The sequence below is a fragment of the Globicephala melas genome, chromosome 15, assembly GCF_963455315.2.
Source record: "Globicephala melas chromosome 15, mGloMel1.2, whole genome shotgun sequence".
In the NCBI taxonomy this organism is placed as follows: domain Eukaryota; kingdom Metazoa; phylum Chordata; class Mammalia; order Artiodactyla; family Delphinidae; genus Globicephala; species Globicephala melas.
In genome coordinates, this window is record NC_083328.1 from 62,908,785 (window position 1) to 62,927,907 (window position 19,123).

A 19,123-nucleotide genomic window follows, 5' to 3' on the forward strand; every position below is an offset into this window, starting at 1 on the left:
GCATCTCATCTGCCGGCCCAAAAATCAGATGCCCCCTCTCTCCAAAAGGCTGGCCCTGGAGGCCCTCGGTTACTGGGGTCTCAGGAAAACAGCCAGATAATGCCAGGGTGGCACCCAGGATGGCGGAGCAACCCCTCCCAGGAGAGGTATGGGCAGGTTCACTGTGGCAAGGTCTTTTCTCAAGTCAAGGCACATGGTGCCATGACCAAGGACAAAAGCAAGAGCCCAGTTCTTGGCAACAGGGAAAAATGAGGTGAGATTAGGTCAGCAGCCTTGGGGTCTTCTTACCAAGAGCCCTGGCCTGGTTCTGGAAGCCAGTGACAGGAAAGGCTGCCCCAGCACCCAGACGGCTGGAGAAACTGTGGGGTGGGGATGAACACGAAGGTCTGAGCTGGGCTGGGTGCAGGCTGAGAAGCCAACGAATCTGGGGTAGCGGGAGGGGCCAGAGGCAAGACGGTGTCCCAAGGCGAGGCTGCGGAGGAGGCTTTCTTCCAGTCCCCAGCGAGCTCCCCGACTCTCCGCGCGTCTCCAGGGTGGCGGAAGGTGGGGAGAGACGACAAGGACCCGAGCAGGAGAGGCGTACAGGATGACGGGAGGCGGCGGGCGGTAAGGGCGGAGAGCGACGAGTCAGTACCAGGAGGTGCAGACGATAAGGAAGCGCACGTCGTCCAGCGGCCCCCAGGCTCCGGGCTCTGGCCAGGGCCGCACAGGGCCCTCGGGCGCCGCGGGCTGGGGTTGGGGGTGGGTCTGAGGTTGGGGCTGGGGCTGGGGCTGCGCGGGCTGCACCGGCTGCGCGGGCTGCACCGGCTGCGCGGCGCCCTGGCCACCGCTCAGCTGAGCTCCCATGTTCTGCAGGACGAGAGGCCCGTCAGGTACGGGACGGGCCGCAAGCCACCCCCGCCCCGGCAGGGCCCGACCCTCACCTCGTACCGCCCGAGCCGCCGGTCAGGAGAATCCCAGAGCCGGCCTCCGCTTCCGGCTCGCCTGCGCAGCACCGTCAGCAAGGACTGGCGTTGTGACGCCACGGCGCACGAACCCCGCCCTCTGACCGCCAGCGAGGAAGGTTTCAGGGCACAGGGGCGGGGCCCAGCAAACCCGACCCACCCACCAGCAACCGGCCACACCCGCCCGAAGCCCCGGGGCTCCGCCCCGCGAGCAACTCGGAGACGCTTGGAGCCGCCCCAGCTACCCTCGCCTCTCCAGCCCGGCTCCGCACCCACCCAAGGCCCTAAAGGAAAGGGCCTACCGAGATTGGTCTGAGGCGGTCCTGGGCACCTAGCAGCCAGGCCAGCAAACCTCCATCCACCCTGGGTGAAAGAGGACAAGACTGCCCTGTAGCCAGGTGCCCCAGAGCACTTCAGGATCCTCACACTGGCCTAGGAGAGAGTTGAAACAGACTCATCTTTGAAGCCAAAAGTATGAGGCTGAAGTTGTGTGGAAAATGGGAGAAGTACAGTGGAGAGTGCTGCTTCCTCTTGTCCTGGGATGAAACCGCCCATCTGGTGATGGGGGGAGAGGAGTGGGAGACTGTAGAACTAAGAGGTGTGTGTGCATCCTACCCCACCTCCCCCCGGAACAATGGTGGGGGGCTGAGTGCAGGCTGAGGTCCCCAAATAACACATTCAGAATGGCCGGAAGAAGCTGCCCTTTAATGGGTTGGCACAGACAACAGAGCTCTCAGCCAGAAGCCATAGGACCTGTGGCAGGTTTTTGCAGTAACTATAGATTCAGGAGATGGGCACAGGAGAAGAAGGGCTGGGCGTCCAGCCACTGAGTCCAGGTGAGCTCTCTGCCACGGCCCTGCCAGCATCCAGGACAGACTGGGTGGGGCGTGGAGACGGAGCCAAAGTCCAGAGCCAGGAGCCCATGAAGAGTATGGAAGGTGACTCAGGTGAGGCTAGAGAGAGAAGGAGCATTGTCAGTAGGTACTTCACAGAGCACAGCTCACCCTCCACTCTCAAGGTGCTTGCCTCCACCCTTACCCCAGGACCTCTGTTCCAGCTCAGCCCCGAAGAGCCACACACAGAGGCCCCTCCAGATTCCACTGCTCCCACAAGTCACAAATCCAGTCTAGCACTCTCAGTGCTTAAAAACTAAAAGTAACTCCTCCACTCGGGTGGGTGAACTCAATAACTTATTCAAATCGTTACTGATCATAAATCAGAGCCTCACAGGTCAAGACCAACAAACATTAGACAAGGAAACAAGGTGGCTCAGAGAGGGTAAGGGACAGGTCCAGGCCCCAAATCCTCTAGTGGCAGGGCTGCGGCCAGAACATTCTTCCTGGAGGTGATAATCATGTGCACGATTATAAACATGAAGTACGTATTTCTTTTTTACGGCTGCCCCTCACGGCTTGTGGGATCTTAGCTCCCCGAACAGGGACTGAACACAGGCCCTTGGCAGTGAAAGCACCAAGTCCTAACCACCGGACCACCAGGGAAATTCCCTTAAGTACATATTTCTTCTTTGTTTTTCTTTTGTTATCTGAAGTTTTTATTTCTCTTTAAAGTACTAAAAAAGTTGGATTCTATCTTAGTTTTCCTAGGATTGGCTTTTCCTCATAAAATCTTAAGTAGAAGAAATGAAAGAACTTTGGGGAAGTTGAGGTACATATTTCTAATCCCCGACCTGACACCTTCCTTGTGAGGTCTCATGGGCACCTCAAACTCAAACAGGTTCAAAACCAAAGGAGGCTAATGAGTTTTGTCTCTTCTTTTCCAACACCCATGTCTTTATCTTAACTGCAATGCTGACCAGGGCTGCTGACTGCAGGCAGCTCTGCCTGGCAGTTTATGAAGTTTCACCATTAAATACATTTGCTGTAGTTTAGTAGGTAACAATTATCAGGTTACAGAAATTTCTTTCTGTTCTTAGGTTGCTAAGAAGTTTTTTTTGTTTTGTTCTTTAATTAAATGGTTAATTGTGGAAGTACTGTTTTCTTTATGAGGTTCAATGTTCCAAAAGGGGAGGAAGGGTATATTCTATTCATCACCCCATCACTACTGTCTGGCACATAGTAGGTGCTCCAAAAAAAGTTGTTGAACAAATAACAAAACCACTGGTACCACTTTCCTATTCAGACCCTTTCAACTGCTCTCCAGTGCTGACAGCAGAGCTTGTCAGTGTGGTCTCCAAACTGCCCTCATCAGAATCACCTAGGAAAGATTATTAAAACAGCCACACATGGTTGGGTCCCACGCCAAACTGAGGGAATCAGTATCTGAGGGGTGAAGGCAAGAAACTACGTTACAAGTATCCGAACATAAAACAAAGGTCAAAACACCTACAGTCAAAACTTCTTGACATGGGCATTCGGAGTCCTCAACACTGGGAATAAAACCTTTCCCCTTCACACCTTCCACACTTCCCCATCCCTGGTTCTGTTTGAAGTGCTTCCCCACCCTATCTTCGCATTTTCAATTACCTACTCATTTCCCTGAAGCCCAGACTAAATGATCTGTCCTCCCCAAAACCTTCCTGGATTCCAGAAAAGTGTATCACAGGAGCTTCCAAAACCACAGAAGGCACCTTTTACTTCTTCTTTGAAGGTAGTTAACTTATATATGGCCACTACATCTTCTCTCCCCTGCTACAATCTAAGTCCCTCTCAGAGGCAGGATGTAGCACTAAGCTGCCGGACTATCCCACATGGGGTCTTGTCCATAGGGTTCAATGAACATCAAGCAATTGAATGAATGAAGGAGGGAAAATGAAGGGAAATTCTGCCCCTGCTAAGTAGGGAGTCTGCTACTGGACACCTGCTCTACTTTGGGGTTTCTATCCTCATAAAGACTCCTGTGCTAGCTGGGTATGGCATGCCTTGAGAAGGATCCTAAATGGGGGGGTGGGGGGGAGGCACTAAATATCCAGCACCTGCTGCTCTTCCAAAGGAAGAGATTCTAGAGCCTAACACCCCAGAACCTTCCAGGGTTAGGGCCCAAGAACCCACTCTTGTTTTAAACCCACAAAGTCCAGATGATGGTGATTCTGATGCATTCCCCATACCCCCGAGTCCCTTAGGCATCTGGGTCTCCTCAGTTCCTAAAAGCAGCCTTCCCTCCTTCCTTCAATTAAAAAGCTCTTTCCTGTCTCAGGCTACTGGCTGGGGACACTGACACACAGGCAAATACAAACTGCAAAAGAATGTGGTCAGTGATAAAATAAAAGACAGACTACAGAAGGGATATACTGAGCCAGTGTCTTCAAAGACGGCAGTGGGCAGATACTCAGGAAAGGCTTGTGGACTGTACCCTGTGCTTGCTCAGCAGTGTGCAGATGTGGCCTCACACGCAAGGAGAACCTACCAGTATGAATACAGTGTGGCTCCCATTACAGGTGGCATCTCTCTCCTCTCCCCTCCCCTCCCCTCCAAAGAAGAGAGGCCCAGATACCTGTCAATGAGGGAATCCCGCATGCTGGTAGCAATGGTGCTAGGCTGGGCTTCATTCAGCTTGAAAACACTCTCCACCACTGACAGCTCTGTGCTGGTCGTGTCCAGGCCACAGAAGGCACACCAGTCGTTCACTACCATCCCAGCGGCGACCACCTCACTGCCTCGGTTCACAGTGCCCGCCTGCCAAGGGACGGCTCGGTGTGGATCATGGCACCAACAGCCAAAGTCATGAGGACTCTCCCCAAACCCTTCTCCCTGACCCTCAGCCCAAACCCAAACTGTGACAGGTAACAATCTAGATTCCCGAATACTGGGCAAAGGGATCTGCTCCAGCAGGAGACAGAGCTCAGAGAATAAGACTGCTTACCACAAGGGGGACCTGAAGGAGAGAGGACAGCTCATCCTGGTCTTCAATTGAAGTCTTGGGATGCACCAGCCCTCCCTGATTGCTGAAGACACAGTAGCTTCCTACCAGCACCTGGTCAGCTATTGTCTGTCTGAAGACTTCCACCTTTAGCACATCAGCCAGGATTTCTTCTGTTTCCTGTCAGCCAAAGGTACTGTGCTCAGCGCCCAGAACAAGCAGATCAAAGAACCCAGGGCCTCCACACCAGACCCACCCAGGGCATGACTCCCTAAGCTCACTCCTCTGCTATGTAGCTGCATATGGAAGCTTCACCCAGAAAAAGGAGGGAATACAGCTTGGAGCAGAGTCTAGACCAGCTATGGAGCCCCTAATATCCATGCATGCCCTGAAGAGCCAAAGGCTGGTCTCCACATTACCCTCCTTTCCTCTAACCCACAGGCAAGAGTTCACCTGTCAATCTTCTCTCCTAGCCCTGGCTTCAAGACCAGATGGGTCAATCTCCCTGATTCTGAAGGACTAATACACTCCCTAGCTTCTTTCTGACACTGATCACACCATGGAAGGCCTCTGTTCACTATTCCAACCAATGTCTGAACTGCAGGAGCCCAGGTATAAAGAGAAACCACAAGAGATACCCCTAATTCCTGTCTGATGGGCAAGAATGGTGGCTAACCGCTGACTCGGCTAATATCCTGTGACTCCTGGGCCGCCTCACCCTGTCCAGGTCTGGGTGGACTAAGGCCACGTAGTCATTGCAGGTGGTGACATTGCCCAGGGCCGAGAGCCGCTCCTCCACCCGCCGGATCTGCACTGAGTCTGGGAGGCAGTTGCGAATGTGTTGCAGCTCCTGGTCGGTGGCGTTGCTGGGCACCAGGAGACCATGCCTGTTCCCTGGGGAGACCCAAATTAGGGAAGGTGGGACAAGGACGGACCATGAATACACAAGATGCCTGCTGAGCCCTGGGGGCTGGGGATACAATCCAGCCCAATTAGCTTCCCCAGCAAAGCTTCAGACCCAGACCCCAGTCCTCCAAACCACTGTTCCATACAACACCCGGGGGACCAGGAGTGCCACTGGGCAGGCCAGAGATGACCTAGGAGTTTGTCCCAACACATCCTGCCCAATTCGCCATCATCAGCCAGGAGGAACCAGGACTAACAGGAAGCGCTCTTGGGCATTAGTTGCATTTTAAGAAACTGAAGTAACACTCCACACCTACCAGAATGGCTAAATTTTTTAAAAGAATGTCAATACCAAGTGTTGGCAAAGATATATGGAGCAACCAATAGGAGTATAAACTGGGCAACCACTTCAGATAATTATGTGGCATCATCTACTACATTGAATACCCAGCCATTCCTCTCCTAGGTATTATATATCCAATAGAAATACATACATTTGTTCACTAAGAAACATAGCAGCAATACTCATACCAAACTGAAAACTACCCAAATACCCACTATCAAGAGAATGAATGAATACACCGTGGTATACCTACACAAAACACAGTACACGGCAACATGAATGAACCACAGTTATCTTGTGACAACAATGACTAAACCTCTGCCTAATTCTGCAAGGTCACAACTCTGAACTTCTCAACTATAAGTTTCTCCCATCATAAAAAAAAAATCCACCAAAGATCAGGTTAAGATCTCCCTTGTTACCTAAGAACTAGCTTCAAGTCCAAAGGTCATGGTTAGGGATAAGAATGTTCGGCCTGAATAAGAAAATACTCAAGAGTCCAAAATCATCAGGCTTATGAAAAATAAAGGAACAAACTCCTATTTGAGCAAAACTAGAAAGAAGGGGAGGCAGTAAAGGCAGACAGATCCAGCTCAAAGAAAAGACAAATGGCCAGAGTCAACCGTGCTGAGGGCTATAGGGGCACATGGTAAAGGGAACTGAAGATTAAAATGGGTAACTGAACAGTACACCCCAGAATCTTAGCTTGTCATTATTATTATTATTATTTTTTTTTGGTGGTACACAGGCCTCTCACTGTTGTGGCCTCTCCCGTTGCGGAGCACAGGCTCTGGACGCACAGGCTCAGCGGCCATGGCTCACGGGCCCAGCCGCTCCGCGGCATGTGGGATCTTCCCGGGCCGGGGTACGAACCCGTGTCCCCTGCATCGGCAGGCGGACTCTCAACCACTGCGCCACCAGGGAAGCCCAGCTTGTCATTTTTTAGAGGCAGAAACAGACGCTCCGAAAGTGGAAGCAATTTGCCCAGAGTCAGTGGCCGGGGAGAGATGACAATCCAATCTTCCCTCACACCAGGTGTGGAACTGGGCGAGTCACTTGGGTTCTTTGAGTCTCAGCTTCCTCATCAGTCAAATTAGGCCAATAATTCCGACCTCCCAGGGTCTTCGTGAACAAGGACTGAAACAAGGGTAAAAGTGAAAGCCCTTAATGTTATTTGTGATTACAATGATCCAGAAGCCTTTGCCAGAGGTTGTCCCTGATCTGTTGACACTTAGGGTCCAGCACAGGCCTGAGAGATTCTGTAGTCCCTGGAAATAATGGATGAAAGCCCAGAAATCCCTGGGTCACCCGGGGTCCCTTCTAGGGGTATAATTAAAGGCGCTGGGAGGCTCCATTTCCTCCCTCGGCGACTTCCAGCTAGCTTACCCACACACATGCGCCCGATGATGCGGCAGCCGGCGATGGAGGCGTGCACCACAGGGATGGTATCAGCAAGCTCACCCTCGAACACACTGCAGGGACAAGGACTCGGTGGTCACGGGGCTGGGGGGCCTGAACCCTCCCTCTGCCCGAGCCCCAGACTCCCAAGTACCCCTCCCAGCCACCCACCCACACACTGCCCACGGGCCCCGGGCTCCCGCCGCACCTGTAGAAGTTCTCCGACCCTCCGATGGCCACCAGGCAGTAGGTGTTGGTAAGTTTAGCAAAGCAGCCGATCTCACAGTTGTTCTCGAACGACGCTCGGACCGCCATGAGGCCTAGGGGCTGCGGGACAGGGAGCTCAGGGCCGGCGGATCCTCTCCCGGAACAGGGTGCTCCGGCTTCGACCCTGGGTCCGGGTCCGGGTCCCGCGGCCTCCGCGCCTCAGGCCCCGCCGCAACCCCGCCCCTCTCGGCCCCCAGCCCTCGGGGCCCGCCCACCTAGCCCCTCCAAACACGACAGCCCCGAATCCTTCGGCCCCCAACCCTCACGACCCAGGGCGTCCGGAGCTAACCCTGCCGGTTTCTCGCCACAACCGCTCACCACGTAAACGAAACCTCCGCACGCGCAAGAGGCCTCCTCGGCCCTCGGTAGGTTTCCGTTTCCGCCTCCTCCCTGGGAGACTTCCGAGAGAACGCGGCGCACGCTGCCACGCATGCGACCACTCTAGCGCCAGCCTCTGGGAGCACTCTATGGCTGCAAGTGGTCCTGTCTCTACCCCGCCTGGCCCCGCCTCCAGCAGGCTCGCATTCATTCATTTTTTCATTCAGTCAGGAGCTTTGTAGGAGATAATATCGACCCAGACCTGTGCTGGTTGGATGTGAGGCATCAGAATGGAGGAGCCAGGGATGTCTCGCAGAAGATGGGTTGATGATGGAGTTATATCTTAGTTCCCCCACCAGGCATCGAACCCGCGCCTCCTGCATTGGAAGCGGGAAGTCTTAACCACTGGACCGTCAGGGAAGTCCCAGACGGAGTTATACCTTGAAGTAAAGCCCGAGGAGGAAGAGCAGGTGTGGGAGAGGTGAGGGACAGAGTGAGGTGTCGGACAGATGCCCAGGCCGGATCTGGAGCCCAGGGGAGACTGAAGGGCTGAGATGTGGAGCTGAAGCCTGGGGTGGATGAAGTCACCCACGGAGAAGGTGTCCATCACGGAGAAGTAAGACCACGACAGAGGCTGGAGAAGGAGGCGCGGCCAGAGGATGAAAGGAAACCATGCTGAAGAAGGTATTGGAGAGGAGAGGATGGACGAAGCCGGGTGTCAGGGAGGGTCCAGAGTGGGCAAGGGTGTAGGGGCTGATGGGCAACCACTTTCTGCCTCCCTCCCCCACCCCCGACCCCGCCCCGCCCGCAGATGGTGGCAGTCAAGAGACCTGCTCTGGTGGACGGATGAACTTGGCCCCCATTTTGTACAAAAGCCCCAGGGTCTCGCAGAATGTCACTCTCAGCGAGGACAGAGGGAAGCTTGGAGCCCCTTTCCTCCCCACCCCCCAGCCCTCCTGCAGCCGTCCACTCCCCTTCAAGGACCTCTCCATAGTTTGCCTGAATGGTGCCCTTCCCCTGTCCCCAACCTGCAGTTTCATAACTCTGCCTTCTCCAGGATACACCAGGCTGCTGCTGGGTCATAGCATGTCTGCTTTTATTGATTTGTATCACGTATACTGTCCCAGACAGGTCGCAAGCTCAGGAAAAGGACCTACATCTGACAGAGCCTATACTTCTAGGGACACTCAGCAAAATGAGGCTGGTATGTGTGTGTGTGTGTATCCACGTCCTCTCCATCCTCCCAGATTCATCTCAGACCCACTCATTCAGTCCTCTCCATGGTCTCTCTTCAGCTGGTTCCCTCTACCAGGAATTCCTCTAACCCTCGCCCCCATCTATCCAAGTCCTTCCCACCCTTCAAGGCTTGGCTCAAAGGCTGCCTCCTCTAAGAAACTTTTCTCACCACTCCATCATCACCACCATTTGCTGGCCTTCATTCTCTACCACCTTCTGTCACTGGTTAGCCTTTAATTAGATACACCAGTCGTTTATGCATTGAATCCTTGTCTCCCAGGGACTGAGTCTGATTCATTTCTCAACCCTATGGCATGTCCATCACAGGACTGGGTACACAGCTTAGGTACAAAAAGATACTGGTTGGTGCATGCATGCCTCTGTGTGTGTGTGTGTGTGTGTGGTTGTGTGCATATTTATGGTCTGTGGATCCTAAGGGGTCTACGGTGTGCACCGAATGTAACCATTCATTTACCCAAATGACATTTATTGAGTACCTATAACTAGAATCCTGAGTGTTTTGGTTTATCACATGGACTGCATCTGTGGGTGTAGTTTGTGGGTGTGAAACCTGTCAGTGTGCAGTGTATATTGTGCAGGCATTTGGAGCATCTCTGTTATTATGTGGATTTTGTGTGCATGGGGACATGGGAACTGTTGATATTTTGTGTCCTGTCTGTGCAAAAACACGATCTTAAGAAATTAAGAGTCAGAGACACAGATTTGAGCCCCTGTCACTTACTCGGACCTGATTCCAAGCAAGTCATCAAACTCGCTGGGTCCCAGCTTCTAAATTTATATTATAGGGAAGATAATATCTATGATCCTAGAACTGTACACCTACTAGAGCTCTATCTCGTAGGGTATTGTGAGGATGAAGGATGAGAAGTAACTGGTGAGAAGGGCTCAGCACAGTGACAAACGGCAGGTGCCCAGTAACCGTGGGTTCCATTTCCCCACATGTGTGCATGTACGTGTGTGAGCAAGAATCCCAAGCCCAAGGAGTGTCTAACCTGGGCCTCTAGACTCCCTCTCCTCCCTATAAGGCCGCTGCTCGAGCTCCCACCCCAGAGTCTGGGACCTGAGCCAATCTAGAGTCACAGTGGATGGAGGACGGACATGTCCTTTCTGGGAGCAGGACTACAACTGAAAGCGGCTTTGGAGCAGCTTGGACTTGGACTTGTTGTACTGAATAATGAGGTCCAGTTTGCTGTGGCCCAGGGTCAGCCATTTCTCATCCCCAGACAGGCCACTGCTACTGCCATTGCACTGGCCACCTGTGGGGCCCCTGGGGAGGCCAGGCTCAGGTCCCTGCCTGGTGCCCTGTAACTGATGATACTTGGTGATGAGGTCCAGCTGGCTGTGGCCCAGAGTCAGCCGCTTCTCATCCCCAGAGTCCACTCCAGGCTTTCTTCCAGGGCTCGGTCTGGGGAGATCATTGGACCCAGGCCCCTCACCCCGGAATGGGCCAAACTTCATGATGAGGTCCAGCTGGCTGTGTCCCAGGGTCTGCCGTTGTTCTTCTTTACCCTGCTTGCCAGGCCTGGCCAAGGAGTTGGCTTCAGGGGGCACTCTGGAGCCCCCAGCCTTGGGGGACTGTACCTGGAGGTCCAGTTGGCCATGGCTGTGGTTTGGGGACAGCCTCTTGTCCTCTGGGGTCCGATTGCCAGGCCTGGGGGAACCTGACTCAGGGGAACCCCTGGCATCCTGGGCCTGGGGCAGGAGATCCAGCTGGTTGTATCTCTGATTTGAGGCCAACCTCCTGTCCTCTGGGGCCTGCTCACTAGGCCAAAGGGAGCCTGAGATGGGGGTCACCCCAGAATCAGGGCCCCCTGCTTCTCGTGCCCTGGGGAAGGGGACGAGGAGATCCAGCTGGCCATGGCTCTGACTCAGAGACACCTTATTCTCCTCCACTGCCTCCAGGGCTGTGCCGGGTACCCAGCGGCCTCGTGGGGGGCTAGGCTTCTGGCTTCCTGTGACCCCATTCTCTGGGAGCCGGGACAGAGCTGAGACGCCCCGGGGAAAGGAGAGGAGGGGGCGAGGGTGAGCAAGCAGAGGTGACCCCCCTCCCAGGGTCACAGGGCTGGTGCTATTGGGGTTGAGGGCAGGGGAGGACTGGGACCAGGGGGACGCCCCCAGCTTGCTCAGGTTGGCCCTGTAGGGCCGAAGCAGGGGGCCGTGGTTAGGGTCTGAGAGCTGGCACTGCAGGGAGGGCTGGCCATCGGCCTCACAGCAGGCAGGGCCCGGGGAGGAGGACCCCATAGCCATGTCACTGCAGCCGCCGCCTCTTGGCTGAGCTGGGTAGGAGGAGTGACCCATGCGAGATGAGCACTTGATGCTGCTGAGGCTGGTGCTGGAGCACGACAAGGACGTGGTGCTGGGGATGCTGGGCCCGAAGGACCGGGCCACTGGGGGAGGGCACGGCACCCTGGGAGACAGGGGATCTTCACCTCCGCAGAAGCCCTCCACGGGCCGGGACTCGGCATAAAGACAGCGGAACTCCCGGTCAAAGTCTTCCACGATGCGGCCCCTCAGCTGCAGCACCATGCTCGTGTGGGCCTGGCTGCAAAGCCAGGTGAAGCTGGGGGCAGAGGGTCAGGGTCAGGAGGCAAAGTGCAGGACCTTGGGGCCAGGCAGGAGTCACAAACAGGGGAGCAAGATAAAACCACCAGCACCCCTAGGGCCCAAGTGAGGGGCAGAGCTCTGACTCCAGAGTCTGTTCTAGCCCTGGCTCAGCTTAGTGGACTTCAGCATGTGGTTTCACATCTCAGCCTCAACTTCCCCATCTGTAAAATGGACCAAGGGCCAGGTTCCCTGAAGTCCCTCCAATTCCGAGGTGCAAGAGTTATTTTCTATGCCAAGGGCATTAAAGTAGTCCTTCCACAGAGTGAGCTCCTCCAGGGCCCAGCCCAGGGCTGTCTTGCTCCCCACACTGGCCCCTGGGCCCTGCACCATGCCTGCCACATGGCGGCTGCTCAGTTCATGGTGGAAGCGATGGATGAAGAAAGGAAAGTTCAAAGCTGCCAGGTCCCAGGCACCCTCGCAAGCCGGTGGCTCAGCCCCAGGCACCCTCCCCGCCATCCACTTGCTCACCTGTAGCTGCCTGCCACCACCTGCTCACCGTCAATGATGGCGAACTTCTCCAGGGCCTGCCCCGTGAAGCGGCGGCCTGCCTTGCTGCAGTATGTGTTCCCACACGTGCTCCGCACACGCATGTTCTGGGCCAAGGAGGGAGGGAGGTTGGGAATCACCTTTAGAGGACAGGGCTCAAGCCATGTCTAAATCCCCTGGGGTCTCTGACCCAAAATAGCTATAGGAGAGCCCGGCCTCCCACTCCCATTGACCCCCCATGCTCACGAACCACCCGACTGACTCTCCTGCCCTCCCTGACTCCACACCCCAGTTCCTGCCCCCGTCCCTTGCTGACCCGTAGGTGCCCTCCATTGAGGTCCATCTTGTAGCACATCTCCAGGAAGTGCCTCAGGTGTTCCTCGGCCAGAAGCAGGTAGACGGGGACACCACGCCAGCCCGAGGCCTCCATGAGGTCACACAGAAGCTCCATGTCGGTGAAGATGTCCATTACCACAGCCACCACCTGGCGGGGGTGGGGGGGGGAGCTCAGCCCTGCCCGGGGCACTGCCGAGGCCAGGGGTAGAGGCTAGATCCCCGGAGACAGCACTGGACTGAAAAGCAGGAGGCCAGAGCCCATGAGAACACCTGAACTGGGAGGGCTTTTAGTGGTGACCCAGCCTGGGGGTTCCTGACTTGGAAGCTGGGGGGTTTCACTGTCTTGAAGCCCAGAAGGCTGTTTGAAGGTTTTTGTGTGCATTTTTCTAAGGACGGTTTGTTTATCTGTCATCTGATTCTCAAAGAGGTCTGTGGATCAGCTGTACCAGTCTAAAGGTCTACTCTACAGATGGGAAGACTGAGGCCCAGAGGGGGAAAGAGTCAGAAGCAAAACCCAGACCCCACTTCCCAGGCTAGCACCTCACACTCCCCCCACTAGCTCAAGCTGTAGCTCTGGCTGTCTGTCTGAGGCTCCCTTCTCACGGATCAGAGCTGCAGGCCAGTTACTGGGGTCTTCAGTGCCCTTTGCTAGACCCACCTGTTTCCCTGAGAAGCTGCAGAGATCTGCTGTGACCTCTTACAACTGGGACCAAGTTTTCTGCTCGGTGGAGAGGCGGGGCTTGCAATATCTGCCAAGAGAACCTCCTCTCCCAGTCCAGGCTGAGAGGCAGGAGGTGCGGAGCAAAGCACTCCAGCTCTGGAGCCAGACAGAGCTGGGTTCGAACCTGCACTCTGCTACTTCCTAGTGCTATGACCTTAGACGAATTCCTTCACCCCTGGGAGCCTCAACTTCCTCATCTGCTAAATGGAGATAGTGATAGCTACCTCTCAAGAGTTATGGGGAATTTAATGTGAAAATACTCAACACACAACAGAAGCTCAGTAAATGTTCCTCTCCTGCTGCCTCCTTAACAAACAAAGCCATTGGGCCACAGGGGGAGGAAGCACTTCCCAAGATCACTCTGAGAGTCAGTGACAGCCCAGAGTGGAAGCTTGGCTCCTGACCCAGAGGTGGAGGGTCTAGACGGGAGGATGAGAAACCAAAGCATTGAGGGATGCCCTAGTCCATGGCACAGGCCTGGCCACAGGTGAGGGGAACAGGACAAGCAAGAAAGATCAAAGGGCAGGGGTGATGACAGCAGCCATCTCACTAATAACCCCATTCCCTGTGCCAGTCGGGTCTGGCCCTCCCCTGCCTGGGACATAGGTAGACTTGCCAGGGAGGCTCTGGAGGTACCAGCAGGATGCCAGCATCCTGGCTCCTAACATCTGCAGCAGGTACCCTCAGGGCTGCTCCCCTAGCAAGAGCACTGAGTCTAAGCCACCCCAAACTCTGCCTAGGGTCATCTGATCCATCTCCCTGCCTCCTGTGTCAGAGGCCAGGCCTCCAGGAGTGAGGCTGTGCTAGTCTGTAGCTGAAGGCTTCCCAGGTACCAACACCCCACCTGCTCTGCCGCTTCCCTTTCTCCTGAGCCCTGTTCCCCATCCTTGAGCCCAGCAGCTTCCGCTCCTCTTTCCTTTGGGTGCAGAGCTAAAAGCCCAGCCCTCAAGGCCATGCTGAGGCCCAGGCACCAGTGCCCCTTCCCCTGCTTCAGGCCAGTGGAGATACAGTGCACAAAGTGAGGTGCGGTTGGGACCATTTGTCAGGAGGCAGGGCTGTGCCTGGGGCCCGGGGCCTGAGTCTAGAGCCCTTTCCCTCTCCCTGAGGCCCGGGTTCCATTTCACCAACTGACTGGAACTCCTGAGTAAGTCCCAGTCCCTTTCTGGCCTCAGTTTCCTCCTCTGTAACTCAAGGGGGTGGCTCAGATGCTCACCAAGGTTGGGGTTCTTAGTTTGGGGATCACAGACCTTTTCGAGAATCTGATGAAGGCCATAGGCCCTCTCCCCCAAAAGAGAGAGGATCCCCCTCTGCAATGAACACCACTTTGCACGCGTTTTCAGGGTGTTTGTGGAGTCCCTGAGACCCATCCCCTGTTCTAAGCGTGTTCATAATGTCCTCGAGTGCCGAGAGGTTACCAAGGTAAATAAAACACGCCCACACTCTAGGAGCTTGTGATGTGATAGGGGGCAGAGGTTCTCGTCCCAATGCTGCCCCCAAGCTGCTGTGTGGCCACACTTCCCCTCCCTGGGCCTCAGTTTCCACATCTGTGAAATGAATGTCTGAAGAGACGAGGCCCTTACCGTGCGGGCCTGGCTGAAGAGGAAATGCAGAAGGTTCTTGATGCTCTTGGCTTTGTTCCGCTGGAAGTGGATCACAGCCTGCGTGGGCCTGAAGCCCGTGGCCCGTGGCACCTCGGGCCAGCCCAAGTCCAGGTCCGGGGGGTCTACGTCGGAGGCCAGGGGGAAGTAAGTGCCGGAGGTGACTTCGGAGAGCAGGCTGAGGGGGTCAGGCCCGGCAGCCCCTGGCCCCACGGCCTCGCCTAGCTCAGAGCCCCCGCGCGCATGGCTGGTCATGTAGTCCACATCCAGAGGGCTCAGGAAGGGCAGCTCCCGTTCCTCGGAGAGGACCCGCAGGTAGGCAGCCTCTCCCCGCTCCAGGAGGGCATCGGCCGCCAGCCGGGCTGCCTCGCTGTGCTGGAGCACCCGCGATGAGCTCTCCCGCCACCGCTGCTGCTTCAGCTCCTCCACCCGGCACCGCAGGGGGCCCGCCATGCCCTGAGCTCCCAGCGCCTCCGAACACGCCTGCCCACCGGCTACCCTCACCCTCCAGCAGGCTCCATGGCCTGCACCCCGGGCTGGCCGCAGCAGGAGGAAGATACCAGCAGAAACTGCCTCCCACCCGCCTGCCCTTTGTCAGAGCCACGCTCCACCCCGTTGCCCCTGGCCTCGGGAACCTGTTGGGTCAGCCTCACATGTCCGCCTGCTGTTGGGACTCGCCCGCCCGCCGCCTGGGGAAAGGGAAGGTCCTTACTCAGCACACACTCCCTCCGCCACCGCAGCGTCACCTGCTGCATCCCCACCAGGCTCCCAGCAAGTTTCCTCCAAACCCTGCCCTTCCGGAGTCCCAGTGAAAAATGCTGTCCCACCCCTGAAAAATTCTGTTCCGGATGTCTGCGTTTCCACCACCCTCAGCTCTGGGGAAGCTCTTGACCTGGTGGCGCCAGACCCCAGCCTTTCTCCCCTCCTCGGGGGCTGAGTATTAAATGGTTAGTGAGAAAGTTGGTTGAGAGGATCGGAGGACACACTGCATGGTCCGGAGGCAAACAGCAGGCCAGTTTCCGTTCTCTGCCCCCATCAAGGGCCTTAGTCCCGGAGTCCTCAGGAGCAGGGTGAGGCTTTGCGCTGGAGAAGGGGGCTCAGCAGATGGCAGCTAGCTGGGAAGGCAGGCCGGGCAGAAGTGGTCACAAGGGTGCCAGCCCCACCTTTCTGTGGAGGGACGAGGTCCCATGAGGGTGGCCGGGACAGCAGAAGACCTAATGCCATGTCTCAACGACCCCGTTTAGTACTGGCTGCACTTGCTTTAACTGATCTGTGATCATGTCCAGATCAGACACAGGTTCCTCTATGCCCACAAAGCTTCACTTGGGGCCCAATGCATGCACAGCGGGGCTGGTGCTGGCGAGGGGATTTAGGGGCTCCCTGCGTCAAGCTGGGCCCTGGGACTAAAGACGAATGGGGCTTTGTCTCTGAGGATCCTAGAGGGGCCAAGGAGGGGCAGGGGCAGAGATCAGAGCCCCGGGTACTCTAAGGAGGCCCTTCCCTGGGCGTGGGGAGGCTGCGTGAGGGGCAGGGGGAGGAGTAAGTGGAGCCAGTCTGTGGGAGGGTAACAAGCCACGGGGGGTAGCCGAGGTGTCAGGGCCTTATCTCTGGATTTGTTTAGGGGGAGAACAGAGCCATATCTGGGTCAGAGAAGCACTCCTGGGAGGGGAGGAGTCATGTTTCTGTGTTGCTGAGTTCCTGTGTTTGTCCCTCAGTGTGTATATGTCTACCTGACAGTACATATTTTTGGATCTTTTAAAAAATTATTTTTAATTAACATAAAGTTTACCATCTTAACCATTTTTAACTGTGCAGTTCAGTGGTATTAAGTACACTCATATTGCTGTGCAACCGTCACCACCATCCATCCCCAGAACTTTTTCATCTTTCCCAACTGAAACTCTGTACCTATGAAAGGCTAAGTACCCTCCTCACCCCCTGATAGCCACCACTGTACTTTCTGAGTGTGAATTTGACTACTCTGGGTACCTCATGTAAGTGGAATCATACAGTCTTTGTCTTTTTTGTGACTGGCATATTTCACCTAGCATACAGGTTCACTCATGTTGAAGCATGTGACAGGATTTCCCTCCTTTTTAAGGCTGAATAATATTCCATTGTGTGTACATACCACATTGTTTATCCATTCACTCACTGATAGTCACTTGGATTGTTTCCACCTTTTGGCTATTGTGAATAATACTGCCTGAACATGGGTGTACAAAGTTGGCTCTGTATTTTTTAATATTTCCGTCCATGCCCACATTTGTATTAGATTCCATTTTTTTAAGTAAAAAAAACACTGAATATTGACAATTTCACGTGGCTCAACTCAGCATAGACAGGAACACCTCAGAGATATTATGGGTCCAGTTCCAGACCACCGCAATAAAGTAAATATTGATATCTCAGTAAAGTGAATCACACAATTTTTTTGGTTTCCCAGTGCATACAGAAGTTACGTTTACACTATACTATAGTCTATTAAGTGTGCAATAGAACTATGTCTAAAAAAACAATGTACATACCATAATGAAAAAATACTTTATTGCTAAAAAATGCTAGCCATCATCTGAGAACTCAGGGTTGCTACAAACCTTCAGTTGGTAAAAAAAAAAAAAAAAAATGCAGTATCTGCAAAGCACTGTATAGTGAAGTACAATAAAATGAGGTATGCCTGTACACTATACCTATGCATTACTATATACCTGGGCACGTGTGTACATTACATACTGTCTATTTGTGACGTTTGTGTGTCCGCTTGGCTGTCTTCAAGTATCTAGCTGCACATCAGTGTATATTTACCTGCATGTGCATCTGTGTATGTTCTCGTGTATGTGTCTGGGTGCATATCTGTGTGCATGAATGTCTGCGCGGCAGGGGTGGTCTTTGACCCTAACATTGGACTGTGGTACTAAGTGTCTGTACAAGGGAGCTCAGCTGAGAGGGGCAAGGATGGGAAGACTGAGTTGAAAAGGGCTCCAAGGGATCCCGGATACCCTGATAATAAAAGCGTATAAATCAAATGAAATCCCCCAGGGCTGCAGGACTGTCCACCCGTCCTATGGGCTGAGTGGGTAAAGGGCAATGGGAGGGCAGACAAGTATATCCTAGCCTTGGGGCTGAGTCTAGGGGTGGGGACCCAGGGTAACGAGAGCCATACAGATAGCTAAGCCCAGACCCTGGATGCAGTGGGTCGGGCACAGCCCCCTTAATAACTGTTATTAAGAGGAAGAAAATTATTTTCCTGTCCAGGGGGTGTGTCAGGCGCCTGCCTGGCATCATTCTGCTATCCTAGGGGCCATTTAGCCTTGTCTGTTCTTTCTTAGAAGCTGAGTGGCACCTGGGCAGGTGAATGTCGTGTGGGGCTGGTGGGAGCAGAGGCTGGGCTGCAGCCCTTCAGTTGCAGGCTGCTCTGATGCCAACACTGCCACACACCTTTACTGTGGCACCTCTGGGTCAGGGGAGACAGGATTCCTGGGAGGAGCAGCCAGGGCTAGTAGGGGCGCCAGAGTGTGCCTAAATCCCTTGAATGAAGGCAAAGTGACCTAAGAGCCTGACACAGGCACAAGTCGTGAGGATTCCCAGAGACTGGCTCGAGCTGGGTATTAAAGGATGAGACAGATTTTGAGACGTGCAGGGTGGAGGGCTGGGCGTTCCAGGCTGGAGGACTAGAGGGGCAGGGGCCTGCCTCCTGAAGGTGTTGCAAGCAGCAGTGCAGGGAAAGGACTGTCGGAAAGGCCGTCTGGAGCCACACCCTGAAGAGGGCCTTGCTGAGGCCCAGAGGTTGGCAAGACCGTCGAGCGGTATTTTAGGATAACTTAGGAAGCAGGCCCCCGGGGGCAGAGTGGCCCAAAGCAGGAGTCCCAGAAACAACCCAGGTGGTGTGGTTTGCTGTTCTTGAGCGCCACACAGGCCTTCAGGAGGCCACACTGCCTCTGGAACTTAATGGGTGAGCCAAACAATCACAACTCTGAGTCACGGTGGCGTAATCTGTAAAATGGGACCAACACCACCTCCTTCACCAGGTGGTTGTGAGGAACACGTGGACTACTCTGTGTCAAGTGCCTGACTGAGAGGACGAGGAGCTCAGTACCTGCTGAATCTAGAGCTTCTCCAGCCATGAAGG

General features: G+C 54.8%; 2 protein-coding genes across 3 annotated transcripts; both read right to left on the reverse strand.

Moving 5' to 3' along the window:
- Nucleotides 1–1,634: 1,634 nt before the first annotated feature.
- On the reverse strand, nt 1,635–8,114 carry EIF6 (eukaryotic translation initiation factor 6). 2 transcript variants are annotated; one of them, XM_060284067.1, is made up of 7 exons: nt 7,993–8,114; nt 7,616–7,734; nt 7,396–7,481; nt 5,479–5,654; nt 4,764–4,940; nt 4,395–4,576; nt 1,635–1,897 (listed from the first exon to the last, which is right to left on the reverse strand). In XM_060284067.1, the coding sequence occupies exons 1-7, from the start codon at nt 8,104–8,106 to the stop codon at nt 1,888–1,890; spliced, it is 864 nt and encodes a 287-aa protein (XP_060140050.1). In that variant the 5' UTR covers nt 8,107–8,114; the 3' UTR covers nt 1,635–1,887. The 2 variants fall into 2 exon arrangements, with proteins under 2 accessions (XP_060140050.1, XP_030686640.2); XM_030830780.2 differs by having other exon boundaries at nt 7,964–8,098.
- Nucleotides 8,115–9,116: 1,002 nt separating this feature from the next.
- Nucleotides 9,117–15,658, reverse strand: FAM83C (family with sequence similarity 83 member C). Its single transcript, XM_030830568.2, has 4 exons — nt 14,977–15,658; nt 12,656–12,823; nt 12,322–12,446; nt 9,117–11,809 (listed from the first exon to the last, which is right to left on the reverse strand). The coding sequence occupies exons 1-4, from the start codon at nt 15,445–15,447 to the stop codon at nt 10,369–10,371; spliced, it is 2,205 nt and encodes a 734-aa protein (XP_030686428.2). The 5' UTR covers nt 15,448–15,658; the 3' UTR covers nt 9,117–10,368.
- Nucleotides 15,659–19,123: the final 3,465 nt, after the last annotated feature.